At 49.2% G+C, this 27,833-nt stretch overlaps 2 protein-coding genes across 9 annotated transcripts in view; one reads left to right on the top strand and one right to left on the bottom strand.

The window, feature by feature from the left end:
- The window catches only part of USF3 (upstream transcription factor family member 3), a 37,649-nt gene extending 19,680 nt beyond the window's left edge, over nt 1-17,969 (top strand). For 7 of the 8 annotated variants that reach the window (XM_082335341.1, XM_082335340.1, XM_082335339.1 and 4 more), the window contains 3 exons: nt 1,108-1,190; nt 2,748-2,844; nt 3,994-17,969. In XM_082335341.1, coding sequence (XP_082191467.1) covers nt 1,108-1,190; nt 2,748-2,844; nt 3,994-10,463 — 6,650 coding nt within the window. In that variant the 3' untranslated portion in view covers nt 10,464-17,969. The remainder of the gene's footprint in view (nt 1-1,107; nt 1,191-2,747; nt 2,845-3,993) is intronic. The other variant, XM_082335344.1, reaches the window with a different exon arrangement.
- Nucleotides 17,970-24,481: 6,512 nt separating this feature from the next.
- The window catches only part of SIDT1 (SID1 transmembrane family member 1), a gene marked incomplete at both ends in the record, with an annotated part of 46,425 nt that continues 43,073 nt past the window's right edge, over nt 24,482-27,833 (bottom strand). The window contains 5 exons of the mRNA XM_082337092.1: nt 24,482-24,544; nt 25,491-25,604; nt 26,354-26,464; nt 26,774-26,879; nt 27,720-27,766. Of these exons, the coding sequence (XP_082193218.1) occupies nt 24,482-24,544; nt 25,491-25,604; nt 26,354-26,464; nt 26,774-26,879; nt 27,720-27,766 (441 nt within the window). The remainder of the gene's footprint in view (nt 24,545-25,490; nt 25,605-26,353; nt 26,465-26,773; nt 26,880-27,719; nt 27,767-27,833) is intronic.

A 27,833-nucleotide genomic window follows, 5' to 3' on the forward strand; every position in this document is an offset into this window, starting at 1 on the left:
TTAAATTAAATCAGTGTATCCTTTGTAAAGGACCACAGTAAAATATACTCACCTGTGGATCACCGTGTGTTTCTGTGTGCAGCAAAAGCACAAGGTGATACTTGACAAAATGAAAGAAAACAATACGTTGGTTTGAATCTTGACAAAGCCGCGACAGAACTTTTTTCCAGGCTCTTTGGGAAAAAGACATCTAACAGTTTTAGTTTGCGTAGAACACCAAAACATTTCAGTCAAAAAAATAGCTCCATGAGAGTGAGCTGTATTTGAAAGAAGCTGACTAAAGTGGGTGGAAAACAGAGATTAATACTGTCTGAAAAAAGCCATGCCCAGGGGTATTTACACTGCTAGACTTGTAGTGTAGATCCTTTGCACCAGTGTTTAGGCCTCGTAAAGAGGTAAACAATGTCACTAGAGGACTATAAATAAAGGATTTTCTGACCTTCTCCAAAATAGGTAATTCACTGGAAATACTGTTTGTTCAATATTCTTTACTCCCAGTCATAGTTAGACCTTGCGGAACAGTTATACCTTTGAACATAAAGAAGAGTAACTGATAGTCCATATACCTAGAGCTTCAGCTATATTCAGTGTTGGCTGCTCCATCAATATTAATTTAAAGTTAAGATTGAAGACTGGTAAAATCTGAATTATTTCTCTTTTGGTGCTAAACTTGACATTAGTATTTTAGAGACGTGGATTTCCTTCCCAAATCTGAAACTGATTTTTTCCGTAATCTTGGTTCGTTTGCTTTCTGTAGACCTAAATTTAATCAGTCTGCCTTGTGAAAAAAGTGTCATGAAACTCAGCTAGAAAGCATTACCTAAACCTGAATTTTGAGTTGCAGTAGCTCCTCTTTTCCACAAAGGGGTCCAGAACATCCCCACCTTTTAAAGATACTGCCGCTTACGTTACAGCTCTCAATTCTTCTAAGTATTAACTCAATAACTGAGGTTTACTTCAGAGGATTTATTTTCCTCTCTCAAGTTACTCAGGCTTCCAGTACGTCATGAAATAATGTATTTGTGAGCCCTTGCATTGGCACGAGTTGTGCTGCTGTTGTGCTGACTTGCCCAGCCAGATGACACAGCACATGTTATTTTTGCTTAGTGGAGAGACATCGAAAGAAGAAGATTAATGCTGGGATAAACAGAATTGGAGAACTCATTCCCTGCTCCCCAGCGCTTAAGCAGGTGAGTGTCCGTTCAGGGGTGCATACAAGTTTCCTGTAAAATGCTTGTGGGTTTCCTTGTCTGCAGAAGTATAAATACTTATTTTGCTATTTGCCTTAGGAAGAAGACAAAACTGTCTGAATTAATATGCTCGAAAATCTTACTAGTTATTAGTATTTAACAAATTCTTTGTAATAGAATTCCTTTTTGGAAGTGCAGGGCCCCATGAATGTAATTACGCGGATTCTGAGCTTTTTATCTGAAGGTGTTGCATGTGACTGCTGAAAGAATGAAACGGTGCGAGTTGGACGTGTGACCGATTGTCTCCTCAGTTCATACGTGCAGTATTTTCGAGGAGGTGTAAGCTGTACTAATTTGCCCCTAGCAATTTGGTCAGCTTGCTGATGTCTGCCTGTGCATTCGATGCACAGTTTCCCAAAGTTCTCGTTCAGGGTGCCTGAACGTGGGTGACAGCAGAAGGTAAAAATCCTGTCTCGGCTGCTGCCTGCCTTGTTGCGTGAGCGGACGGATAGCTGTTCGCCTTTCCTCTGTCGGAGGGGTGGCAGGCTGGACAGAAGGAGGCTGGATCCGGCCGGCGGGTTGCTGGTTACGTTGTGCAGCTCCTGTTCGTCAAGTCATTTTCTGCTGATGCTGTGTGAGGTAGTCTGTGTGATGCTCGAGTGGTGAAAGCTATGGGTTAAGCAAGATCATTTTTCAGGTCGTTCTCCAATCCCTTCTCTGCCTTTTGCTGGTGATCACTTAATGTCCTAAGATGTAAATAGAATTGCATGCATGCTTATTTTTGTCGTCTTTCGTAAAATGGGATAAAAGCAATTCAGGAAGTGAAATAATAATAGTAAGTTAAGACAGTGTGAAAGACGAAGCAAGAGAAATGGTTTGAGGTTGATGCACAGAAGCATCTTTTTCAAGACAGAGCCACCTACAGCAGAGGTGTTCCTACAGAACAGTAGTAGAATAAATTAAGAAATGAGCGAGGGGTTTCACAGACAGAATAAGCATAGTTTCAGAAAAGGAAGATGATGGAGAAGTTATGGCAGACTTTCTCTTTCCATATTCTCCAGAATATTAGTTTCAAAATTATGCACACACTTCCCTGGATAATTGTTCCACATCTGTTTCTTTCCTAATAAAATATTTACAAGGCAGTATCCTGGAAATTTCATATGATGTGTATGTTTACTAGTGAAGAAGAATATTAGGCTGCTCAGCAAGCAGTGATGCTTGCTGTTTGTTTCTGTGGCCCTAGTATCTAGCTTCGGGCATCAGAAAATGTCAGCTCCAGTATTGAAAACGTTATTCTGTAAAAACTCGTGGCATTTTAGGGTCAATATCACTCATGAAAACTGTAGTTCATCTAAAAGAAAAAAAAAAGCAAACAAACAAGAAAACCCCCCAAGGCCCACCCCCCCAAAAAAGAAAACCAACAATATTCAGAGAATCATTCAGGTTAGTGCATTTTTAAAGTGAAGAGTCTCGGAGCAAGTGCAATCTCATCATTAATGGATCTGCCAATGATAGACCTTTCTCCTAATTTTGTATATATGTTTTCTTCTAAAGAGCAAGAACATGATCCTGGATCAGGCCTTTAAGTATATAACAGAAATGAAAAGACAGAATGATGAACTTCTGTTAAATGGAGGGAACAACGAACAGGGTGAGTACGGATGCTGCTGGAGGCTCTAGAATTTCTGTCGCTCACTTCCACCGCGTGTGTGTTAGTACTGCCTAACGACAAAGCCTGGGTCAACAAGCTTGGGAATCCCAAGCCATTATGCACGTACAGGAAAAATACCGCTGCTTAGAAAGTCTTGAAGGAAGCAGCCAAGAGAATGCCCAAGTGTGTGTTCCTGCACGTAGATAAGAGGTAATGAAGCAGTCGTGTTGTGATGTAAAGTAATTACAGAGCTTGTAGGGGATGCGACAGCATCTAGTAGATTCTGTCTGGTTTATTCTGCTGTAGTGACCGGAACAATTTCTGACAAACTTCAGAGTTAAACTTTTTTCATTGAAAACATGGAGTTTCCTTCATGCATAGAGCTTTTTTTTTTTTTTTCCTTTCAAATGCTGTAAAAGCGGTAACAGTCTGTTTTATAAAAATATAATGCATCATATAAAATCTTCTGGAACAGATGTGTGAAAATACAGTGATGGAGGTATGACAGCAGTAATCTCAGAGCTAATGTTTGGTTTGTGATTTTTATTTCTCCCCATAGAATGGAATTCTAAATAGTTTGTTTTTATCTTGTCAGTGTAATTGCTTTTAAAAAACCTAGGTGATTTTCCTAGTTAGGCGAGCTGTCTCCCAAGTGCGTTGCCAGTTTTTGTGGCTTTACATAAGTGCTTTGTATTTAATTCTGCATGTCGTTTTTAGATGTAATGAAACTTAATTGTCATGGAAAGCCATGAGATTATCAATTAAATAAAAAACAGTTTTAGTGTTTGCAAAGGAGCAGGGAAAAGAAAAAGATAAATTCATGTGCTCCTATTTCCTTCAGTAATTAAACAACTTGATTAGTGTCCAATTTCATCTGAGTTTGTCCTGATATTTATTCTAACTAAATAATTTGACGTATCCTGCTATTGGTAACAGAATAGTCTGGAGGGTTCATTCACTTTCCTGCTCAGTAGAGAGCCTTATCAGGATAAGAGTCTTCAGTTACGTTAAGCTAACCATTTGAAGAGAGCATACGTTATTAACAATTTGTTTCAATACTACATAGTATTTACTCTCCAAGTCGTGTGGTAACATTACCTAGTATTTGTGCTGGTGCTGATGTAATGGAGTGCTCTCACTGTTTTGTAGCCGAAGAGATAAAAAAACTCCGGAAACAGTTGGATGAACTGCAAAAGGAGAACGGGAGATACATCGAACTACTGAAAGCAAATGATATTTGCCTGTATGATGACCCTACAATCCACTGGAAGGGAAATCTCAAAAATGCGAAGGTCTCGGTTGTTATTCCCGGTGAGCAGGTTCAAAAGAACATCATTGTCTATTCAAATGGGAGTCAACCCAATGCAAATAACCAGGGAGCATCTGTCCAGGGAATAACATTTAATGTTGGTCATAATTTACAAAAGCAAACAGCCAATGTTGTGCCAGTCCAGAGAACTTGCAACCTAGTGACTCCCGTGACGATTTCTGGTATTTACCCCACAGAAAACAAGCCATGGTCGCAAACAACAGTTGCTCCGCTGGCATCCGCTCAGGCAGCTCCAGCAGGGAATGTTCTTGAGCTTTCCACCCCGGAGAATGTGCGAGGCGTGCTCACCGCTGCTACTGCCAGCTCGCAGAGCGCCTCTCGATCCGGAACAGAACAGCAGTTACAGTGTTCTTCAAGTAATGCACCACAGAATGATCAAAATCTCCCCAAAAGTAAAAATGAGGAGGAGGGTGCTGAATCAACAAAGAAAACACTCCTGCAGGGAATCAGCCTTCCTTCCAGTGCCTCCACGGAAGCCTCCCCGGTTCAACAGGTGACTACAACTTGCGCAAATGCACACAATTCTCGGAGCGACCTTCAGGAAAGCTGTGTCATTTCAACCACGGACACAGCTTGTGCACCATCTGTGAGACTGTCTACTGCAGGCAGTTTTTCCTCTGTAAATGTCCTCAAAAGTACAGACTTAGTAAGTAGTGCTGGAATGCCTGTGACTTCTGCAGCCGAAGGAGTTAAGGCCGCGACGGCAATAAGTGCTCTGCCTGCCAGTCCCCTAGAGAACTGCTGGTCTTTTTCAGGCTCTTCAGGTGTTGGCACTTCAGACTTGAAAAACATGAGTAGCCTTACACGCATGCCTTCAGCTGGAAACACGCAGACCACGTGGACAACTTTGCAGCTAGCGGGAAATACTGTTCAGCCACTAAGCCAAACACCATCCGGGATAATGACTGCGCTATTAAACGAGCCAGTTAATGGTGCTGGTACCATATCTTCTGCTCACAGCAGGCCTTTGACTACAAGTATCAGTTTGAATACTTCTCTGCCTGGAGACGGCCAGGCAGCTGAACAGATTGTAGTTACCTTGCCCTCATGCCCACCCTTACCTATGCAGCCATTAATCAGCCAGCCACAGGTTAAAACTCAGGCTGCAGGAAGTATCCTTCCGTTAAATTCAGCTATGCAGGTGATTCAGATGGCTCAGCCAGTCGCATCAGCTGTTACAGGAGCACCAGCTAACCAGAACGTCATCATTCTCCAGCCTCCAAACCCCACTCCGTGCCCTCCGATTGTGAGAGCAGAAGTTCCCAGCCAAAATGTTAGCCAGCAGATTGTAATTATACAAGCTGCTAATCAGAATCCTCTTCCCCTCCTCTCCGCTCAGCCGCCTGCTTCTGTACGAGTTCCCGTGAACGGGCCGACTGCAATCGCGAACTCTAGCAGCTCCATACAAAATGCCCCTGTTCCACAGACTTTCGGAGGGAAGCACCTTGTCCATATACTACCAAGACCATCTTCTTTGCCATCTTCTAGCTCTACACAAACGTTTTCAGTTACAATGTCAAATCAACAGCATCCTCAAACTATCTCATTAAACGGGCAGCTTTTTGCATTGCAGCCTGTGATGTCTTCATCTGGAGCTTCAAATCAAGCCCCTATGCAAATTATTCAGCCCACCACCAGCGAAGATCCAAATACCAATGTCGCCCTCAATACATTTGGTGCTTTAGCTAACCTCAATCAAAGCATATCGCAAATGGCTGGACAGAGCTGCTTGCACTTGTCTCTCAGCCACCCGACCAATCCCACAACTGTCAATAACCAGTTTGCCACAGTTAACTGTGTGTCATTACCAACTTCCGTGGCATCTTCAGTACCCGCGGAGGTTTCAGTATTAACTAGTGTGTCTAATTCCATAAATGCTTCTCCCAAAAAAATGGCTGCTGGCTTGCCGTCCAGCGCAAAATCAAAAAGGACAAACAAAAAGCCAAGTACAAAGAAACACCAAGCAGCCAACAGTAAAGTGTCCTGTCCAGCAGTTCCTTGCAAAGATGCAGGGAAGGTGGACTGTGCTCCCGTGGAAACGGTGGCAAAGCATTCAAACGGTGAGGGGCTGCTCGAAAACGCTCCAGTGGCATCGCAAGCTTCAACGACGTCGCAGACAAGTGGTATGGCAGCGTCGAGTGGCGTCAGCGTTTCTAACTGTCGTTCCAAAGAGACTGCGAGCTCCGAAGAGGCAGCGAAAACCTGCTCTGTCCCCGAGCCAAGCCCGGCAGAGGCGCCCGCTTCCTCGCTGCTGGCGTCCACGGTGTCAGAGCAGCTGGCACTCGTCCCGCCGACTGCCAAGGATGCTGATCCTCGCCAGCAGCCCCGTGGGTCTCAGAACCATCCACCAACCGGCTCTGCCTTGTCAGAGCCACCCAAGCCCTGTGAACCCCCCGGCACCTTAACGTCCTCTCGTACTGAAGCACACGTGACACATTCTCAGGTTGCTGGGACGTCAGCAGCACAGAGCAGCACAGCGGGTCATACTTCCAAGGCAGGAACGATGTCAGAGTCTTGCCACGTTGCGCAGGATTCCTCAGCAGTAATGCAAGATACGGACTTGTTAGAAGGGCAGGGTCTAACCAAAATGCTGTCTGATCTCACAAAGGAAAGACCAGCTGTGGAAAAAGCCTCTTCATTTACCGTTCAGGGGGAGCATTCTAATTTTCCCATGGAAAACTCTAAATCGGCAGAATCAAATGTTGATTTGCCTGAGAAGCAGGAGCTCTTGCTCATGAACACGGAAGGTGACACTCTCTCCCAGCATCACTCCTGCATCTCCGATCAGGAAGCGGTCAGCGCTTCCCTCATCGCTAGCAGGCAGGCAGACTCCCCGATGTCAACTAGCTCTGGCAGCAGTCGCGGCTTCTCGGTTGCGTCTATGTTGCCAGATACCACCAGAGAAGACGTCACTAGCAGCACCTCAACCAGTACCTGTAACAGCTGCACGTTTTCAGAACAGACTGACATCGTAGCTCTCGCAGCAAGAGCTATTTTTGACCAGGAAAACCTTGAGAAAGGTGGAGGAGGAATGCAGGTTAACATGAGGGATGCCATCTCAAAGTCAACTGAGGTTGCATCTTTGGAGAGAGAGCAGCAGCCTTTTAAACCTCAACCAGTGAAAGAAAACAATTCAGGGCCATTGGAGGCAGCACCAAACAAATTCAGTGCTCAAGATACAGTACAGACAAATGTCGATAGACAGGTTGAAAAGCCAAGCTGCTCTGTAGGGGGTGTGGAAACATCAAACGCTTCTTTGCAGATTTCTGCTTCCCAGTCACCAAGCATAACCAGTTTAAGCGTGAATAATCTAATACACCAGAGTCGCATTGTCCATCCCCTCGTGAGTTGCTCAAGTTTATCCCAGTCTTCAGAGCCAGCAAGCGTCCCTGCAAGCGCAAGCCTCCCCCTTCCATCCAGCTCGTATGTCAATCAGTCTCCAGGACCCGCTATGATGAGCGAATACGCTCAGGAACAACTGAACGCTATTAGGGCCAGCACCATGCAGGCGCCCCAGCTGCAGGAGTCGCACTTAAAGCAGCAAAATCATGAAGGTCGCAAGGACTCTGCCAAGCGGGCTGTTCAAGACGACCTTCTACTTTCTACGGCAAAGAGGCAAAAGCAGTGCCAGACAACGCCCATAAGGCTTGAAGGGATGGCATTGATGAACCGGACACCGGAGAGCATTGCCGATCAAACACAGATGCTAGTCAGTCAGATTCCCCCTAATTCATCCAATTCAGTGGCATCGGTGAGCAATCAAGGGCATGCGGATGGCCTCAACAGGTTATTCCCATCAAACAGCAACTTCGTAACACCAGCTTTGAGACAAACTGAAGTTCAGTGTGGGTCTCAGCCCTCCATTTCAGAGCAGCAAGGCCAGGCAGGGCAGCACCTGCAGCCGATTCAACACGTTCCTGCACAAGGCATATCTCACCTTCACAGTAATCATCCATACTTAAAGCAACAGCAGGCTGGTCAGTTAAGAGAAAGGCACCACTTGTATCAGCTGCAGCACCATGTCACTCACGGGGAAAACTCGGTCCACTCTCAGCCCCACGGTGTCCACCAACAGCGAACAATACAGCAGGAGGTGCAGATGCAAAAGAAACGAAATCTCATCCAGGGAACACAAGCCACGCAACTTTCTCTACAGCAAAAACACCACGGAAGTGATCAAACACGGCAAAAAGGTGGTCAGCCTCATCCTCACCACCAGCAAATGCAGCAGCAGATGCAGCAGCACTTTGGAGCTTCCCAGCCTGAAAAGAACTGTGAAAATCCTGCAACAAGCAGAAACCACCATAATCACCCTCAGACCCATATAAATCAGGACATTATGCATCAACAGCAACAAGACGTTAGCAGCAGACAGCAAGGTTCAGCTTCTGAACATGTGTCGGGGCACAATCAGATGCAGAGGCTTCTGACCTCACGGGGCTTAGAGCAGCAAATGGTGTCCCAGGCAAGTATCGTAACCAGACCGTCGGACATGACGTGCACCCCTCACAGGCAGGAAAGAAACAGAGTTTCCAGCTACTCTGCGGAGGCGCTCATTGGGAAGACGCCCTCTAATTCGGAACAGAGAATAGGCATCTCTCTTCAAGGCCCTAGGGTTTCTGACCAGCTTGAAATGAGAAGCTATCTTGATGTTTCTAGAAATAAAGGGTTGGTCATTCATAATATGCAGGGCCGCTTATCTGTCGACCATCCAGTGGGCTCAGATGTGCAGCGGCTTTCTGATTGTCAAACATTCAAGCCAGCTGGACCCAATCAACAACCGACAGGCAATTTCGATGTACAGGCTTCAAGAAACAGCGAAATTGGTAATTCTGTGTCATCCCTCAGGGGCATGCAGTCACAAGCTTTTCGAATCGGTCAAAATACTGGGCCGTCCATAGAGAGACAGAAGAGATTGCCCTACCAGCCAGTACAGGGTATTCCAACAGGAAACACCCTGCCATCAAGGGAAAACGAAAACACGTGCCACCAAAGTTTTATGCAGAGTTTACTTGCCCCTCACCTTGGAGATCAAGTTAGTGGAAGCCAAAGATCGATGCCAGAACATCAAAGGAACACGCAGTGTGGCGCCTCCTCCACAATTGAGTACACCTGTCCCCCAGCACGGGAGAGCGTCCACATCCGAAGAGATGGTGATGGCCAGAGTAGGGACAGCTGTGACATGTCCATTGGTGCAATTAACACAAGGAACAGTTCTTTGAATATTCCTTTTTCGAGTTCTTCTTCCTCGGGGGATATTCAGGGTCGCAATACAAGCCCGAACATCTCTGTGCAGAAGTCCAATCCCATGCGGATGACGGACAGTCACGGAACCAAGAGCCACATGAATACGCCTGTTTCTAGCAACATGCATGGAGTGGTGAGGCCAACTCACCCTCACCCTGCAGTTTCTCACGGAAATGGCGAGCAAGGGCAACCTTCTGTGCGTCAGCCAAATTCTTCAGTCACTCAGCGGTCGAGGCATCCTCTGCAAGACAACGGAGGTTCTAAAATACGTCAGCCCGAAAGGAATCGGTCTGGAAATCAAAGACACGGAAACGTCTTTGACCCTAGTCTTCCCCATCTCCCTCTGTCCACCAGTGGCAGTATGATCCTTGGGCGCCAGCAGTCTGCGATAGAAAAAAGAGGAAGCATTGTCCGATTTATGTCTGATGGCCCTCAAGTGTCTAACGATAATGCGGCCCCTGACCAGCATACCCTTTCTCAGAATTTTGGATTCCCTTTTATTCCAGAGGGTGGCATGAATCCACCGATAAATGCCAATACCTCTTTCATCCCACCCGTCACTCAGCCTAGCGCCACTCGAACGCCAGCTCTAATCCCGGTTGATCCTCAGAACACCCTGCCATCCTTCTATCCTCCTTACTCTCCTGCCCATCCTACCCTTTCCAACGACATTTCTATCCCTTACTTTCCCAACCAAATGTTTCCTAACCCAAGCACGGAGAAGCCGAGCAGTGGAAGTTTAAACAATCGATTTGGATCCATTTTGTCTCCTCCCAGGCCTGTGGGTTTTGCTCAGCCAAGTTTCCCTTTGCTTCCGGATATGCCGCCCATGCACATGACCAACACGTCGCACTTATCCAATTTTAACTTGACGTCTTTGTTTCCAGAAATAGCCACAGCTCTTCCTCCAGATGGTTCAGCAATGTCGCCTTTGCTTTCCATTGCAAACACATCTGCTTCAGATTCTTCCAAGCAGTCCTCAAACCGACCTGCCCACAATATAAGCCATATTCTAGGTCACGACTGCAGCTCAGCTGTATGAAAACTGATAGACTGACTTCTGGTCTGATGCGTTGTTTATATATTTAAGAAGAAGAAAGCGGATCTTACCGGCATCCCTGAAGAGACCATTCATAGCATCACTGTTTATTTGCCTAAATGTATGTATATGGGTACTTTTTGTATTTATATACACACACTGTATTTCCACCCACCTTACTAACTTTAAAGCACCAGTGCCTATAGCAATGCTTACTTAGTAGTAAACAGTAAGGATGCAACATTGAGAGCTGTGCAAATGGTGGTTGTTGATTTTCCAACAATCGCATTTGATGTCCGACTGTCCCAGGGGAAGGGCCACCCTCGGTAATGTGCGGATGTAACAAAAGGAGTGAGAGCATCTGTATAGCAGACAGGAGACAAATGCTACGGGTTTGGGTTTGTTTCTGATGCGTTTACCTGAAACTACAGACAAACTTGAAGTGGCTTGGGTTTCTCTTTTTCTTTTGTAAAATACCTTCAGGAGCCTCAACACAAGTCAAGTCTGTGTTAACCCAGCGTTAATTGATAAAGACATTTGTGGTGCAGCTTTTGTCTGTTGGAAGCTTGTCACATGCACTTGACTCAAGGCTGACTTTAACCGGCAAAAACTACTATGTGTTTCCATGGTCAGCAATTAAAAATACTGGTTTAGAAAATTCACATTTCTTTAACCCATGACTTTCTAAGAAGAATTTTGTTTGGATCTGTTTTAACAACGGCGTCGGTTACTGCTGAACTTGGTCAGCGTTTAATGTAGCTTATGACTCCTTCTGGTGCAGTCAGCGGAGACAGCGGTCGTATTTGTTGCCATTTCATTGTTCGTATGCTGCAAGTTACCTCAGGGTGGGTTTTGTACCTTGTTTAGCACCTTCTTAATGTGTTCTTTTTTTCCCCCGCCCCCTTCCTTTTCTTTGGCCCATGCTCCAATGCCAGCTTTCTGGCTTCTGTGAGTGACAGCCCTTTGTCCGACCAGGCAGCACACGGGAGGAGGACTGAGCCTGTGGCATCCTGCAGAATGAGGGGGGGTCCCTGTGGGCACAGCTTTTACTTAATGCTGCTGACGGGATCGGGCCGAGTAAATATCAGTACTTTGCACTTGAACGCACCTTTTGTCTAAACCCGTATGATTGTGGCTGAAGGAGGAACCCAGCCGCTGCTACCAGGCAGACTTGTGATCTGAGCAGCGGGAGGAAGGGGGATGCGTTTGTATGGGTGTGAGAGGCGAGCGAATGTGCCTGCGCTGGCTGAGTCTCCAGTACTTTCACAGATTTCGGTCCCGTTTCTTTTAAAGGAAAGGGAAGAACTAGGTAAGTTTTATTTATTTAATGGCTCTGCAGTGTGATTTTTCTTAAAACAAGGCAGAAATATTTGTCTTTTATGTTTATGTGCTTGGAAGTACCATTCTGGTTTTGAGTAACGTCAGGTTTCCTTGTATGCAATCCTCCCGTACCAGCCAGGGAGTGGCAAAAGCTGCTGCGGGGCCTCTTCTCTGGGCAGGGCAAGGTTGAAACGCTCGTGTGTTGCCCACCAGCGCATCGTCTTGCTGCTGCTGGGACCTGTCACAGGCTCTTCCCCAGTTCCTCTGCTCTGAGCTCCCTGGGATTTTTTAGAGGTTTTTTTTTTTTCCTTTGAAAGGTGGAAAGGAAGATACTCCTCCATCTCCAGGAATGGGGTCCGCAAAGAGGGACCTGAAAGTTTTTTCCGTAGCTTGGCTGCCCAGGCCACGTTTTTGCTCAGTCCTTTTACACTGATCCGGGCAAGTAAAGAGGCTTTAGCATAAAAAAGAATTGCGCTGTGTCTGTAGTCCGTCCTGACAATGTCTCTGCTCTTGTAACCTGGGGTCTGATGTTCTCCTGCAAAGCTAAGTAAAACGGTTCTGATTCAGACTGGGAATCCCTTTTTACTTCAGATGGAGCTTATCTTAGGACACTAAATCTAAGTGGTGCATCAGTTCTCTGTGTTTCTTAAAAATAATAGATTGAATATTTATTTCACTTCAAAGCAGGGCAGCTTGTCTGGGTTTGACTGCGAAATGGGCTGCCAACGCGTAGCTACCGACCGCACGGCAGCAAGTGGCCTGTGCAGAGCAGGGGGTGAGGAACGATGGTCAGCCCCCAGCTCCGACTGAGCGCCCCGCAGGTCTGGGTGTTCTCTGATGGGACTCTGATCAAATTGATTTCCCTGACTCGGTAGATCCCGAAGGGGCTGCCTCAGGCGGTGAAATGAGTTCCGTAGCGATGAGCGGCTTGGTGGGTTGTGGATGATAAAGACAGGGGCAGTAAATCAGCAGCTGCGCTGTGCGCTACATACTCGTCTAGACCTTTAGGAGGGAAGCCAAACAGCCATTCTTGCTCTCTTTAAATGGCATTGTGTGTGCAACGGTGTATTTGGCTTCCAAGACAAGGTAGTGAAAAATTAAGCCCCAGCTTGCAGGACTATAGATGTTAATCCTGCTCATCATTCCAAGCATTCACATAGTACCACATTACTCTGCTGGGAAAACTACACTACTTCATGATGCCTTTGAAAACTGGAGTGAGCTTGTAAACTTACGTGGACCAGTTGCAACAGTTGAATGTTCGTAAGTCCACGGGATGGGATTCACCCCCGAGCACTGAAGGAGCTGGCGGATGTTATGGCAGGACCCCTCTCGATCATCTGCCAGAGGTCCTGGGTCTGGGGAGGTCCCTGCTGACTGGAAGCTGGCCGGTGTTATTCCAGTCTACAAGAAGGGCGTGAGGGAAGACCCAGGAAACTACAGACCTGTTAGTGTAACCTCCCTTCCTGGAAAAATTATGGAGAAGGTTATAGTGGGCACTGTTGGAATGCATTTCAAGAGCAATGCAATCAACGGGCACACTCAACATGGGTTCACAAAGGGAAAGTCCTGTTTAACGCATTTGATATCCTTCTAGGATAAGGTCACCCGTCTAGTGGACGAAGGGAAGGCGGTGGATGTCGTTTTTCTGGATTTTAGTAAGGCTTTTGGTACCGTCCTTCACATCCTTCTGGACAAGCTGTCCAGCTGTGGGATGAGCGGGTTCACGGGGCGCTGGGTGAAGAACTGGCCGAAGGGCAGGGCTCCAAGGGTCGTAGTGAATGGGGCTGCATCTGGCTGGCGACCGGTCCCCAGCAGTGCTCCTCCGGGCTCAATCCTCAGCCAGTTCTGTTCAATATATTTGTCAACGATCTGGGTGCAGGAGTTGAATGTGACATGAGCAAGTTTGCTGATGATACCAAACTGGGAGGTGCTGGTGACTGTCTTGAGGGACAAGAGGCCTTGCAGAGGGATCTCGGTAGATTGGAGCCTTGGGCAATGATTAATGGCATGAAATTTAACAAGTCGAAATGCTGGATTCTGCACCTGGGATGGAGTAATGCCGGACACACGTATGAACTGGGAGAGGAGGGCTGGAGAGCAGCCCTGCAGAAAGGGATCTGGGGGTGCTGGTCGGCAGCAGGCTCAGTAGGAGCCAGCAGGGCGCCCTGGCAGCCAGGAGGGCGAACACAGCATGGCCGGCCGGTCCAGAGGGACTGTCCCGCTGTATTCAGCGTTGGTGCAGCCCCACCTTGAATACTGGGTGCACGTTTAAGAAGGATGTGAAGGTCCTTGTTGCCTTCCTCCGGAGCCATTCAAAGCTGGCGATGGGGCTGGCAGGCATGTCCTGTGAGGAGCTGCTCAGGACTTTGGGCTTGTCTAGTTTGGAGAGGAGGAGGCTGAGGGGCGGCCCCACGGCTCTCTGCAGCTTCCTCAGGAGAGGACGTGGGGAGGGAGGTGCTGAGATCTTCTCCCTGGGATCCAGGGACGGGACGCCTGGGAATGGCTCAAAGCTGCGCCGGGGAGGTTCAGGCTGGACACAAGGAAGCATTTCTTTACCGAGAGGGTGGTCAAACCCTGGAAGAGGCTTCCTGGAGAGGCGGTCGATGCCCCAAGCCTGTCAACGTTTAAAAGGCATTTGGACAGTGCCCTTAATAACATGCTCTAGCTTTTGGTCAGCCCTGAAGTGGTCAGGCAGTGGCATTAGATGATCATTGTAAGTCCCTTCCAACTGAAATTCTGTTCTGTTCTGTTCTGTTCTACTCTACTCTACTCTACTCTATGCTACTCTATGTATTTATTCTTTCATATTGATTTCACTATTAATTTCACTGGTGTTATATTGAGGTGAAATGCGATCCTGACTCTTCACAATAGAGTATGTCAGCTGTGATTGCGTTTGGTTTTTTTTTTTGTTAATGATGTTGGACATCGTTTTCTGAAGAGGCAGTGACTGTGTCAGTGACTGCCACGGGCCCCGTCTCTGTTTACAAAGATGACCAAAAATAGCGACCGTGCTCGCAGGATACCTGCAGTGCAGGTAATCGCAACGCTGGCACTTCAGCGATAGGCAGACTGCTGCGGTTTCTGCAGGAACCGCGCAGTTTGGCGACGCGTGGCTCAGGATCACCACGTGGCTGACCCTCGCTCGTCGCGAGAGGACTGCACCCCGCCGCGTTGTGACAAGGCGTTGTGATCCCCGCGTAACCACCATGCCACGTTGTCGTCCTTCTCAGGACTTTTTCTGAACCCTGCCGAGACCAGGATGGAGGAAATAATACCATTTCATTGCCCTCCTCGAACCTGGCGATTTCTGTTGAAGTTCAACCACATACCGGTGTGAGTCTTTTTATGTGCCATAAGTGATGCTAAACGATCCTGTGGCACTGGTGTAGGATCGGGAAGACTGCTATGAAAAGAAAGGTAGGCAGACCTATCTGCAAGAGCTTCCTATAAATGCATTTGTCCAAATTCTGTTATTTACACTGCTGACTGGCTTTTAGATCAATTTAATTAAAGAAAAATTGGCTCTGTCGTGCAGTCTTTTGGTCTAATTGACTGTCTAAGATGGTCTTTGAATGCTGAATCTGGCCAGGTCCCCTGGTTTAAGAGCAGTTTGTGGGTTTGCCACAGATTTCAGCTTCTTGCGTGTTCGTGCTCACATGCGTTTAGAAGGAACAGTGGCTGGACTGGGTATTTCACATCAAAAGAGAGGAAATCAGATGCCAAGCAGTTTTTGTTAGTTTTTAATGATGAAGTTGTTTTAGTTTTCCTCTTCACCATAAACTCATCACCCCTGCCGGTCCACGCTGGCCAGGCCACAGCTCAGCTTCTGGTGTTTAGTTGTGTCGGCAGCGTGTGCCGCTGCCCGGCCGCTGGTCCAGCTCTTCCGACTGCTGGCGCTTCCCCGGGGCTCTGGGCTCTGCGCTCAGCAAGAGGAGCGACTGCAGCGTCTTTACCATCGAGTGGAAACTGTTCTTTTTTCTTTTGTTTTTCCTTTCCCCTACCATTGAAGCTGTTGCGTTCAGGTATCGGGTTGATAAGACTTTAAGGAAGGCTCACCTTACCTTGAGATATCCTTTTTTTTTGGTGGGGGGAAGTTTGAAAAAGGAGCATCTCCAAGTTTCGCAGATCAAATAATTGTTTGACTTGCTATAATAACAATTCGACAAGCAAATATGTTTTCTTCAGCAAACAAGTATGACACCAATAATTTGTTATCTTTTTCTCCTAAGAATTACCTGGCAATTAATGTTTCCTTTTTCAAGATATATTTGGAAAAGGTTTTGTGGCTATAGTTGCAATTTGTTAGCCTGAGAATGGCATTTTCTCTTCCATAATGCCTTTTTGAAGGTTAGTTACACTAAGTGAGGTTGGTTTTGGTTTTGAAGAAAGGAAAAATCCCCCGTACTGCCTAATTTAGCAAAATAAGCAGCAGAAGGGAAAGGTTCGGTGCTGCCTCTAAGGGCGGGACTGCCGCAGCTGCCAAGTGTTGTGTATCTGTGGCTTTCAGCTTGGCCTCAATGACTTCAACAGTAGCAAATGGCGTAGGGCTGGATTGCATGGGTGTCAGCGTAGGCCTCCATTAATCCCTTAAGCAGCCTAGGAGAATAAGAGCAGAGTCCGACTAAGTTGAAAGCAGGCCATAAAACAGTAATGTGTTAACGTTTATATACCTTTTCATTGAGAGAAAGGGCCTCAAACAAGAGCAGCTAAGAAAACTGGGAACTGACGTGATTGGAGCTGATGGCTGAGCCTTACTGGAATGTGTTTTCTAGCTCCCGCCCCTGCTCCAGGCACTGCGCTGCTGCCCAGGTGGAAGAGCACCTCTCTGAAAACAAACCTTACGCTGTGCTAGCAGAGAGCCTCCCGAAATTTGCACAGATTTCCTACTGCACTTTAAAGCCGCGCTGCTGCTGCTGCGGTGGGTGACTGCAGCGCTGTTGCAGGAAACAAATGGTGTGGCAGGGCAACTGCAGAGGGCATTGCTGGAGAGAAGGGGTCGCGTTGCTGCTGACCTCCTGCTGTCGCTTCACTGTATTCAGGGGTACTAGCGCAGTCCTGGCTCAAGGACTCGGTCACAAACTCGCGCCGTAATCTGTTTCTGGATGACTAAGTGTAGTCGGCTGTGCTAAGGGCTGTGATGTTCTGCTGTTCCCCAAATAAGTTAAATGCTCATCACTTTAATAATGATCTCACTTTGACTGGAAAGACAGAGCAGCACTGAATCGATTTATACCAAATCGGTCAGATGTGTGTTGTTTTCTGACACAGCGATACACGGAGCTCCAGGCTTTATCTGAAGCTAAGCAATCTGCTGCTGCTGTTCCCTGCTGCCGCTGATGCAGCACGGGCAGCAGCCGTGGACGGGAGCGCCAGCGCAGACACAGGCTTGTGCGTGATGGTGTTGTCAACCTCCTGCTGCCTCTGCGACCCCCAGGGTGAATCTAAAATCTCAGAGCACCCACACTGTATTCCCACTCATTCTACCGAGAGCAAGCTATTCTGTCAACCGGTGAAAGATCTAGCAGAGGTTTTTGGTCATGACGATACAAAACCGTCTTCTCTCTGCGATCGAGCCCTGCTTAGTTACACACAAGCCATTTATTATTTGCTGATACCAGTTTTATGAGTTAAATTAAAAAAAAAAAAAAAAAAAAGGCATTTCTTTCTGCCTCACCAAAAGTATTTTTACAAGTAGGTTCCAAGTTTGCAATACGCTGCTGTTTCGGCAACCACAAATGTGAAACAACCGAGCTCGCAGTAGGTTGTACCCCTGCTCCTGCCCGCTCACTGTGAGAAGGGATGCAAATATGGATTTTGCCACAGGAGATTAATCAAAGATGCTGTTTGCCCTCCACAATGTAAATTATTTATATTCAGTCCAGAGTTTTCTGCTGTGCTTCTGTTTTATACAGCTGTACATTACTTGGATACAGCCCCAGTGGAAAGCCCTTGCTATTTTGTAATGGAAAAAAGGAACTCTGCAGTAGAAATCTATAATGAATGAACAGGAACATCATCTTCCAATTGTAAATAAGATCTTGTTCTGTTTATTTTGACATCTTTTTACAAATGTGTTGCATTCAAGTGTAAATATCCCAAACCATGATCTTGTTCAGAGTTCTGAGATTTCTATTGTCAAATGTAATACTTTGTTTAATAGTTGTAATAATTATTTGTATAGATATGAACACAATAGTATTTTATTAAAAAAAAAGAAAAATGCTCTTTGAATACCGTATTCTTTTTGGTACAGCTGCTTTCCCCAGGGAAAGCCATGCATTTCACTCTTCACGATAGGTAGAAATAAAGCTTTGTTTTGAGGCTGGGAACTTACAATTGTAGTTCTCCAGTGCTGTATATTCTCTGCATATACCGGAGTTACGCACCACTTTATTTGGATATATGAAACTACATAATCCAGAAGAAACATATACCGATTATCTGAATACTGCACAGCAGATGCCATCCCTGCCCAGGTGAGTGTGATCACTGCGTTAAGACACAACTTCAGCTTGATAAAATGCTGGCTGCGAAGTGCACCAAGACGCTGCTTTTGTCACAGTTTGAATCTAAAGGATGTGGTTTGGATGAAACCGGTACAGAGACGCTGCAAGGTAAGGAAAAGCTTTTTGGGAGGCTGCATGATACAGGAGGAGCTGACAGAATTGCTGGGAAGCAATTCCAGTTGCTGTGAAACAGTTCCTTTCAGGGGCGCCAGGATGCCTTGCTTGTAAACCTCAACACTCTTGTGGACGCTGAAGATGCCTTTATGGAAGATGATTTTTTTTTTTTTAATTAAAATTTAGTATTCAGACAGATGAGCTGCTATTTTGTTACTTCAGCAATAGCCAGTAGCTATAGTCTAATGAGGCGGCTGTGCTCAGAGGTGGCTGGAAGACGTGTGCACGACGAGGGATGGTCGCTGGGCGCTCACAGTAACCTACTCTCAGCCCGCTTTCCCCTCCTCGAGGGCAGCTCGGGCCCGTTCGCTGCACTGAGCGCTGCCCAAGAGCAACAGCCCCAGCTCCAGCGTGTTGACAGCACAATGCATAAAGGTGGAGTTTCCTGCTGTAGCAACCTGCTCTTTCCTGTTTTAGTAGAGGAGGTGGGAAACGGGACGGGAGGCAGCTGGATGCCTTCAAGGACGGGCTGATGCCCTCACCACTGGCTTGCTACACCAGATGCAGGTGCGGCGCTTGCCTGTGGGAGACGGGGCAGGGCTGCTGGCGCAGGTTCCACCGCGGCCCCAGCAGCAGCGGGGTCCTGCTCTCAGCCCTCCCTCCAGGCTGTAAGCTGCTGGGGCCCTTGGGCCAGCCGGGCTCGGTCAGACGCTTTGTACAGCCACGTGCACGCGTACAGGAGGGAAACCACACACAAAAGCAGAAGTGAAACTGGCTCAAAGTGTTTCTTCCCCCATCTTAAGCTAGAGGTGGAACATACATACCCACAGACAGCATCCCTTGGCCCCAGATGTTAATGTACGGATAAAGTCGGCATCTCCCTGCTGCTGCCATTGCTGATATCCGCCCCCTGCCAAAGACCCCTTTCCTAGGGGTAGATGCCACTGTTTTAGTAGCCACAAAATCTACATTTAGCTGTGGACAAGTTAACATTTCTCCTAAAACCGTGCCTTCACATTTCAAAGCACAGCATGCTCCTCCTGCCTTGGCTGCTCTTCTGCCATCCCAGAGGTTTTAGTGGTCATTGTAACGCTCTCAGCTTGCATGATCCTAACAGATTCCCTAAACTGTGAGGTTTTTCCTTTTATATTGTTATTATACAAAAGCTATTTCTGTCTCCCTTGAGTTGTACCAGGCAGAACAACAACTTTACCTACATTTCCCGAGGGAAGAGGGACTACAGCTGTGGGAGAGGGGAGACACCTTCAGGTGACCAGGAGCTGTGGAAAGAGGAGAGTGCGGCAGAGGGAAGAGACAGGTCCCATCGCGACGGGGAGAGGTAGAACAGGGCCTGCTCAGTAGCAGCTTTCTGGCCATGCACCACCCAAAATGGCTTGACCCAACCACAGCACCACACTGGCTTTTAGAGGCCTAGGCTGGTGTAGGAACGGGGAAGGCGTTGCAGGAGGTGTAGCACAAAAACTGTACAAAGCTGAGTGTTAGTAGCTCTTTTGCTTATTAAAACAGCAAACTAAAACTCATGACTTGGAAAATAAGCCTATTTAGCGACCAACTGCAGAAAGCTTAGGGCGGGCGTTCCTGGGCAGGTACAGCTTTCACACCCTAGGGAGAGCTATTCGGGCAGCGGCCGCTTCCAGCCCCGCCAGCTCCTGCTGCCTTCAAGCCCCTCAGCCCCTACAGCGAGCCGCTTCAACTGACTGTGGCAGGATTCACCAGAAAAGCAAATGTTTGCTTCCCTTTCAAGAACTGGTGAAGCACTTTGTGCTGAGCGCGGGGTGAGCACGTGGGGTAAGCAGCGGCCCCGCTACTGGCCATGGGCGGCAGAAGGGCCTCAGCCACCGGGCACAATTCACGCCAGCTGCTCCGCGCGTGTCCCCACACACCTCTGACTGACACCATTTTGCCCAGCGAACAGAGAAAGGCGAAACAACAGCCGCAAAGCGACACGGGGAAGTCAGGTAACACAGGTCCCCCGCGTACCCAGGGAGCCGTCCTTCCCTCCCCGAGGGCAGTCCCCTGGAGAAGGGCCGCCGGACTAAAGGCACGAGCCACCTTTCAGGTGGGGAGGGCTGCATAGCCAAGCTCGACTAGGACAGCTGGGAGACCCAGCCAGCGCCATCAAGGCTCTTGGGGGTTTTTTGTTTTTGGTTGGTTTTTTTTTGGTGTTTTTAAATTGATGCATCAAGCTGGAGGCACAGACGCAGCAGGGAGACGGTTCCAACCCTTCCTCCCATCTCTTAGGCTTGAGGTGCCTTTCCTTGTATTTAATTTAAGTCTCTCATGTTTCTCTGCTTCTTCTGCGCTGTTCTCCACCTCTCGCTCCCTCACTGCTGCTACCACCTTGCCCTTCGCACACTGTGCTCATCTCTGCTTAGCTCAGCGAGCCCATATGTTGCTCTTCCACCTCCTATGTGGAGCCTTCCAACTGCTGTTCAACATTAGTTTTTTCTCACATTCCTATCTAGACAAGATAACTGGCTTCCTGGTTAGAAACAAATACAAGCTTGGAACAAGGTCTGAGACTACAGATCGTGGAAGACACGGGGAGAACGAGTATCTTTTATGCAGATGCGTGTCCAAAACTGGACAAACTTTGGGGCACACAAGCCTTTCTTCGGTCTGGCACAGAAGTGATATCCCTACTACCCCAACGCCTTGTCCTACGTCCTTGACTTCTGCTCATCACAAAATACGCGAAGAGCAGAACATACCTGTACCAGAGGAAAAGCTGCTCATCTTTTTCCATGCCTAAACATGGGGTAAGGGCAAGAGGCCATTCTGCACCTGACTAAGCAGGGGCTGTGAAGGCAGCACAGTGAGCAAAGAGGACCAGGTTAGACTCACAAAGAGCAGGATCCAGCACTGGATCCTCCAAGTCCCCCCCACCATCCTACACCAGTTCGGATAATCTGCCAAGATCAACAGGGTTTTGAACTAGTGTCCCTCTTCTTCCCATCTCTCTGGCTCAAGGGCACTGAGGGAGGCACCATTTGCTAATCCTAGTAAGAAACCACACTGGAGTCTGCCCAGACTTGCCCACTTCATATAAAAATATTCAGTGGGCTCTGGAGTGCTTTGCACGGTGCGATTGCAGCATGGGCACCAGAGAAACCAGGCAGTTAAAAGATTAAAGGCTGGTGCAGTTCCTAAAAGAGGCGGGTGCTCAGTTGCCAGCTGGGGTTAAACCACAACAGGACTCCACCAGGAAATTTTCTCCCTCCTTCTCCTGCTACCTCCCCCAGTCCCGGCCCCAAAGCACTGCCCCGCTTGCTCCCTAGCTCACCTCAGCAGCAAACGATGTGACCGTCATACGAGCACGTCACCTCCCAACAGATCTACTGCTGCAGCTCTTCATGCAGCTTCCAGGCGGCACCACGCAGCAGGGCTCTGTGCAGCCATGCCTCAGACCTCTGCTCCTGCTGCTGGGGCCAGGACTAGAGGGGCAGAGAGAAGGGAGGGAACGGCTGGTGCTAGTGGCAGTGCTATCACTGCTGTTACCACCTGCCCTCCCAGTAGAGGTCTGGAAAGAGCACATCCTGCACACCCCAGATATTACTGCAACAAATTTTGGGTTCACTGGTCAGAGAACTGGAAGTGCAGCACCCAGGGTCCTACAGCAGCCCTTGCATTTGCAGGGAGGGGGACAGGGCAGCACAGAGCACGTGTTGCAAAAAAGCTGTCGGGTCAAACATTCATACACCTCTGGGTACAGAAACCCAGGTGGCTCCATCTGCACAGCGTGTTTATAACCACGCTGGGCAAGGCAGAGCACCACAGCCCCACCAGGAGTCCCCGACGGGGGTGGCTTAGTCTTGCTGCACTCGGCAGTAAGGATCTGGGGTTTTTTTGCATGTCAGACTTCCTGGCAAGTCTTTCCTTATGGGAAGAAACAGGAAGCTGCAGGCAAGCCTGCATAGCTAATATTGGATTCTGCCATTTTAGACAGACCAAGAACATATGCCAAGGCTGCAGGGTGGCTGAATGGAAAATGTGGGCTATCCTCAGCCTGATACTCCTCTGCTGGTGCTACTCAGACAAAAGCAAGTGCCATCTCCTTCCCTGCAGCCCATGCTGACACTGTTAAGGAAGAGAAGCTCATGCTTCACAACAAGCCTGAGAAAGCTACCCCTATTTCTAGCATCACTGAACATTCACAACTCCATCTGCATGGCAAACCTGCAAGTTAAACCCAAAGCATTGTAATAAAACACAGCACACAGGGACCATCGCCACCTTCTGCATGTTCTGGCACGCCCTGCCTGAAACGCGGCTACGTCTCCACAGGAGTGCAGCTCTGCTCGGGAGGACAGCTGCTGGCAGCCTCTTGTGGCATTCCTCCTCCAGCCCTCTCTTCACTCCCCGCCAAAGGGGCTGCAGTGACAAACAAGAGTGTCCATTCTTTACTCCAGTTAGCCCTGCAAGGGCAATTTGGTTAAAAGAACAAGCAGATCATCTGTACCGATGCTCAGGAAGCTGTCTGTGAGGCTCCTAAGGATGACCGCAGCTGTGTGACACCACTGGGCACCCCTCTGCCCCGAGCGCTCTCTTTGCTGCTGCTGCTGAGAGCTGGAGCAAGAATTCACATCAACCTGCAGAGCAGGGAGCCAAGAACATTCGTTTTATTGACCATCTTGACAAACTCCAACTTAGAAAAAATAAAAACCAGCTGGTGCAAAACCTTTCTAGGAGATACAGACTTCTCAGAGTAGAAAGTTACTATAGTCTTCTGCTTTGGTAAGCACAAGTGGAATGGAGCCTTTGCATCACTGGGTACATGCACATACACCAAAACCAAAAATGCTCAATGACAAGAATAAGGACAGCAGGCCTTAAAGAATACTTTTTAATTCAAAATTAGCAAAACAGGACACATTTTAGATGCAAGGCCTGAAATAATTCACACCTTATTCTTGTCTTTTAAATAACTGAGAATTCAGGAAGAATGCAGAAGCCATTTAAAAACTTATTTCAGATGCAGAAAAGCTGGAAAGAAGTTTGGTCCAGATCTTTACCTAAAGAGCTCAGCCCCAACGGCCCTCCTCCACACTCCCAGCCCCTAAGGAAACCTGCTTTGCCAAGTGTGCCCAAAGCAAGCTTGTGAGAGGAGAAAGTCTGAGGCTGCCGGACAGCCTCCCCGTTCCAGCCTGCTCCTTTAGCAAGGCCACACAGCAGGAGCCAAGGGGCTGCCAAGGACCTGCCCAGCACACAAGGCTGCAGCTTCACCACACCATCTCTCTTAAGGTTGCTTGAGGACAGCATTTCTGGTGCTGTGAAGGAGACCATCACGCTGGCAAGTGCCTGCGTAGGAGGTGCCAGAGAGAAGTGAGGCTGTTCAATATGCCTGTGAGAGAGGCCACACGAGCAAGGCGGGAGAGCACTCTGGCAGAGCACTCGTGGGCAGCTCTAGTCCACCGTATTCCTCCAACACTGCAGTCCCTTGGACTTGTTTCTCTTGTTACTGTGGCTCCCCACCACAGCTACAGAAGGAGCCTCTCCAACAAAAAAAGAAACCAGTTCCCCACTGCCACCTCAGCTTGGAGTCCTCTGCTCACTCGGCAGCTGCAGGTCAGGAACCACACATTCTCCCAGTGCTGCTGAAGGGACTCTCCGAGGGCAGCATCCCACAGGGTACAGGTGCCAGCTGCTGATGCAGGAGCAGCTGCATTGCACTTCTCAAGCCTGCTCACCGGAGAGGAAGCAGAGCACATCAGCAGGGAGGAAGGGAAGCAAAGCTCTCAAACACACCTCCAGTTTCCTCCCTCTTCACTGGCTCCAGCACCTCCTGCACCTACAAGCAAGAGGGCTGTGCACTGGCCTCAGCCACCGGGTCGTGCCTACCCCAGAGGGTGCAGTGCGAAAGGAGCAAATGTTGTCTTCTCTCCCGGTCCCACCTCAGTTTCCGCAGCACCCCTTTGTGCTTGCTGGGGGATCCGGCTCCCCTGCTCCCATGGGCTTGTCGGCCACAGAAGCAGGCTTATTCCCCACAGATGCCGATGGCCCGGTCCCTTTGGCTGAGTAGTTTGGGACGCCCCTGCGCCCCCGTCCCCTGGGGACTCAGAACACCGGGATCTTGTCCCTGCGCACCGCATCCAGGTCATCATCCAGGGTCAGCAGGACCTGAGGAGGAAAGCGTGAGGCAGCTCAGGCAGCTGGCCAGCCCACAGCTGGGAAGAATGACCAGCTCCGGATGGCATCTCATCACAGGGGTCTCCGCTTGGGCCACGTCTCCAGCACGTACAGGAGTCACAACAGCAACCCATGTAGATGTGCCAGATTAACTTTGTTTCTGTAACACTCCCAGCAAGTCCCTCTGCCAGCACAGCTGACAGGTAGCTCTCCCTACAGTGCTGCAAGGACCTGAGCAGGTAATCCTGCCCCAACCATGATGGAGACGCTGCTTGTAAGCTGGTTCCTCATCACTAGCCTCTGAAGAGCCATCCAGGAGGCAGCTGGGTGGGAATTGCTTGACCACAGCTCAGACATTGCACGTGGCCAGGCAGCTCCTTTGCAAACAGTTTGCACCTTGCACAGCTAGGGTTAAGGTCTCCCTCTCCACTTCCCCAAAACACTATGCTGTGACCCCATCGCAGGGGACGCCTCCACCTCTGCCACCACACACACCATCAGGCCTAAAAAGAGTTACCAAGCAGAGGAGCACAGCAGTTAACTATGGAAGTGAGGGAAAGCCCAGGAGTGAGCTAAGCTCCCCACCAGTGACCCTGCTGCCTGGGTCAAAGGGAGGTCCTCACAAACCCATAAGAGGGCTGGTCACACCAGCAGCCCCTCAGCTTCCCCATAACAGCTGTGTGACCCACAGCCCCAGAGGGAATTTGAGGCCAGGAGGCACAGGGAGCAACAAGGCAAAGGAGGAAGCCTGATCCCTGATCCCGCTGACAAGGAGCATCCCACTGTGAAGGCTGTCTGGAGGCGGAGCCAGGCAGAGGAGCTGGGGCACTTCTGTGGGGTCCTGGGGCAGCCACAGCTCCGTGCAGATAGAGAGGGACAAGGAGGAGGAGGAGAGGGTGAGGCCATACAGCAGAGTGGGAGGCTCAGCAGGACTCACCAGAAAGGAGAAGAACAAGGCAGCCGCGGAGAGAAAGTGCCAGACATCATGGTCATCGAAGAAACCCAGCAGGATGCACGGCCGGTTCTTTTCCCGGGACTCTGCTGGAGTCTCCTAGGGGAGCAGGCAGGGTGTCAGGACCTGATGCCCACTCACACAGGGCCCTGGCTGGCCATGCTGGCCCCTCTGGAAATTGCCCTGTCTTAACTCTCCATGCAGGAGCCAGGAAAAAGCGCTGTGCTGGCTGGACATGTGGTGAGAGCAGGGCAGGAACAGAGTGTCATACTTAGACCTGGAGATGGATCTGGGGTCACAACCCACGGCTGGGGGGACTCCTCTGGTCTCCACATCTGAGGTCCTGCATAGCACAAGCTGCACAGCCCCCACCAGACCACCCTGCAGCAAGCCCCTTGCTTCCATGGAGGGGGACACAGTATCTTCTTAGAAGGCACCCAGTCAGGATTTAAGAGCCTCCCAGGCCATGGAGACCCCCCACAACCCCAGGCAGGTTACTCCCCATTGGCCATCTGCTCTGGGGAGAAGTCTTCCACCCAGCACTGGTCAGGATTTGTCCAGTTTTGCTTTCAGATCCCCAGCTCCTCCTCTGTCCCCTGGTGAGGACCAGTCACCTCCAGATCACCTGGTTCATAGTCTCCCCCCAGCTGCATGCACACAGTCATTTTTGTCTCAGCACAGCTTCCCATACTCCCTTCCCAGTCTGCTGAAGGAGTTAAACCCTTTCAGCTCTCCATGAGCAGCCCAAGACTCTTCCCCATAGTATTTTTTTGTGTAAAATGAACAACAGGAAGGAAAGATGACAAGAGACAGAGATGGACAGAAGGACAGTGAAAGGGGAACTTTACCTCCCAGCTGCTGAGGGTCTGGAAGAAGAAATAGAGGGCGGCCGCCCACACCACTGCCGTGGCCACGATGCAGAACAGGGGGATGGGCAGGAGCTTCTCAGAGCTGCGGAGCTGCAGACAGGGACAACAAGCCCTGAGCTCTTCCCAGGGGCTGGAGCCATGCATAGGGCTGACACGCCAGCCTGGACCATCTGCATCTGCGAAGGGCTGCCCACCCCATGGAGACACATCCCAGCCAACCCCGAGATGGCTACATAGCATCCCTCCCCAACACCAACACCTTGTCCCACCCTGAGCCCCACAATGCCCCTCCACATCCCTCTGCAGCAACACAGGAACCCAGACTGCAGCAAAAAAGAGGCCCATCCCTTCCCCTTTGGAGACAGACACCCCGAGGACAGCTACAGCTGCCTCCTTTACCTTCATGATGATGTAGAAAGCCAGGTACAGCAACAGGTTACAGATAAAGATCCCCAGTATGTAGGAGGCAAAGTCTCTGGGCCGATACACCAGCCCGAAGACAGCACTGAGAGAGAGGGAAGAAGGGACATTAGACAGCCTCTTTCACTGGAGACAGGGTACATCCCCAAACTGACAGCCACCCGCTGCTCCCCCCATACCACAGGACACAGCAACACTGCCACAGCCTCCAAATTCCCTGGAGGAAATGCACTGTTAGCCTCTGCTCCCTGCTGAGAAGCAAAGCAGAGAAAACTTGGCCATGGTCAGCCACTGGAAGCAACCAGAGACCCCAGAGGGCAGGCAAGGGCCCTGGGTTGCTTCCGACGCGTGGCCAAATGCATCTAACGTGGTCGGAGCTGGCCCCAGATCTGTACGTTTAGCAGAAGGCATGTCCCTGACAAGCAGCTTTAGTGAAAAGCAAGAGCCTGGGGCAATGATTTTAGGTCTCGTCCAAGAGCTGATCCCTCCATCCAGGCAGTTACTGCTGAGCCAGGCTCTGTGACTGTGACTAACAAGCACCTCTCAAGTCTCCTGCACCTTGGCTGCACCAGAGACCTCCCAGCCACGTGGGAAGCACACGTAGAGCAGAACGCAGCACCTCGGTACGAGGCTAGCCCTACACAAGCTCGCTCAGACGCAAGCCATGAGAGCAGCAGCTGAAACACTTAGAGATGCCTCACGTAGCTCTGTAGTGCTGCACTGCATCCTATGGATCTGCCTACCATTCAGCACTCATCAGATCCCACTCGTTGCCAAACCGTGTCAGAAGGGCCCCAGCACAGGACTATCGCACAGACTATCGCACTGCTGCATTTCCCCATTGCTTCAGACCACCTGTATGTCAGTACTGAATCCTGCTGCCCATGTGCGCAAGTACGCAAGACACCCACACCCCACTACTTACAAGGACCAGTTGACCAGGTTTCCAACAATGAGCAGCACCATCCTGTCCTGAAGAGAAGACACTGATGATCATATGAAAGCAGAAGGAAATGCAAAAAGAAGCGTTTGCCTCAGA

The sequence above is a fragment of the Platalea leucorodia genome (genome assembly GCF_965183815.1).
Source record: "Platalea leucorodia genome assembly, chromosome: 2".
Taxonomy (NCBI): domain Eukaryota; kingdom Metazoa; phylum Chordata; class Aves; order Pelecaniformes; family Threskiornithidae; genus Platalea; species Platalea leucorodia.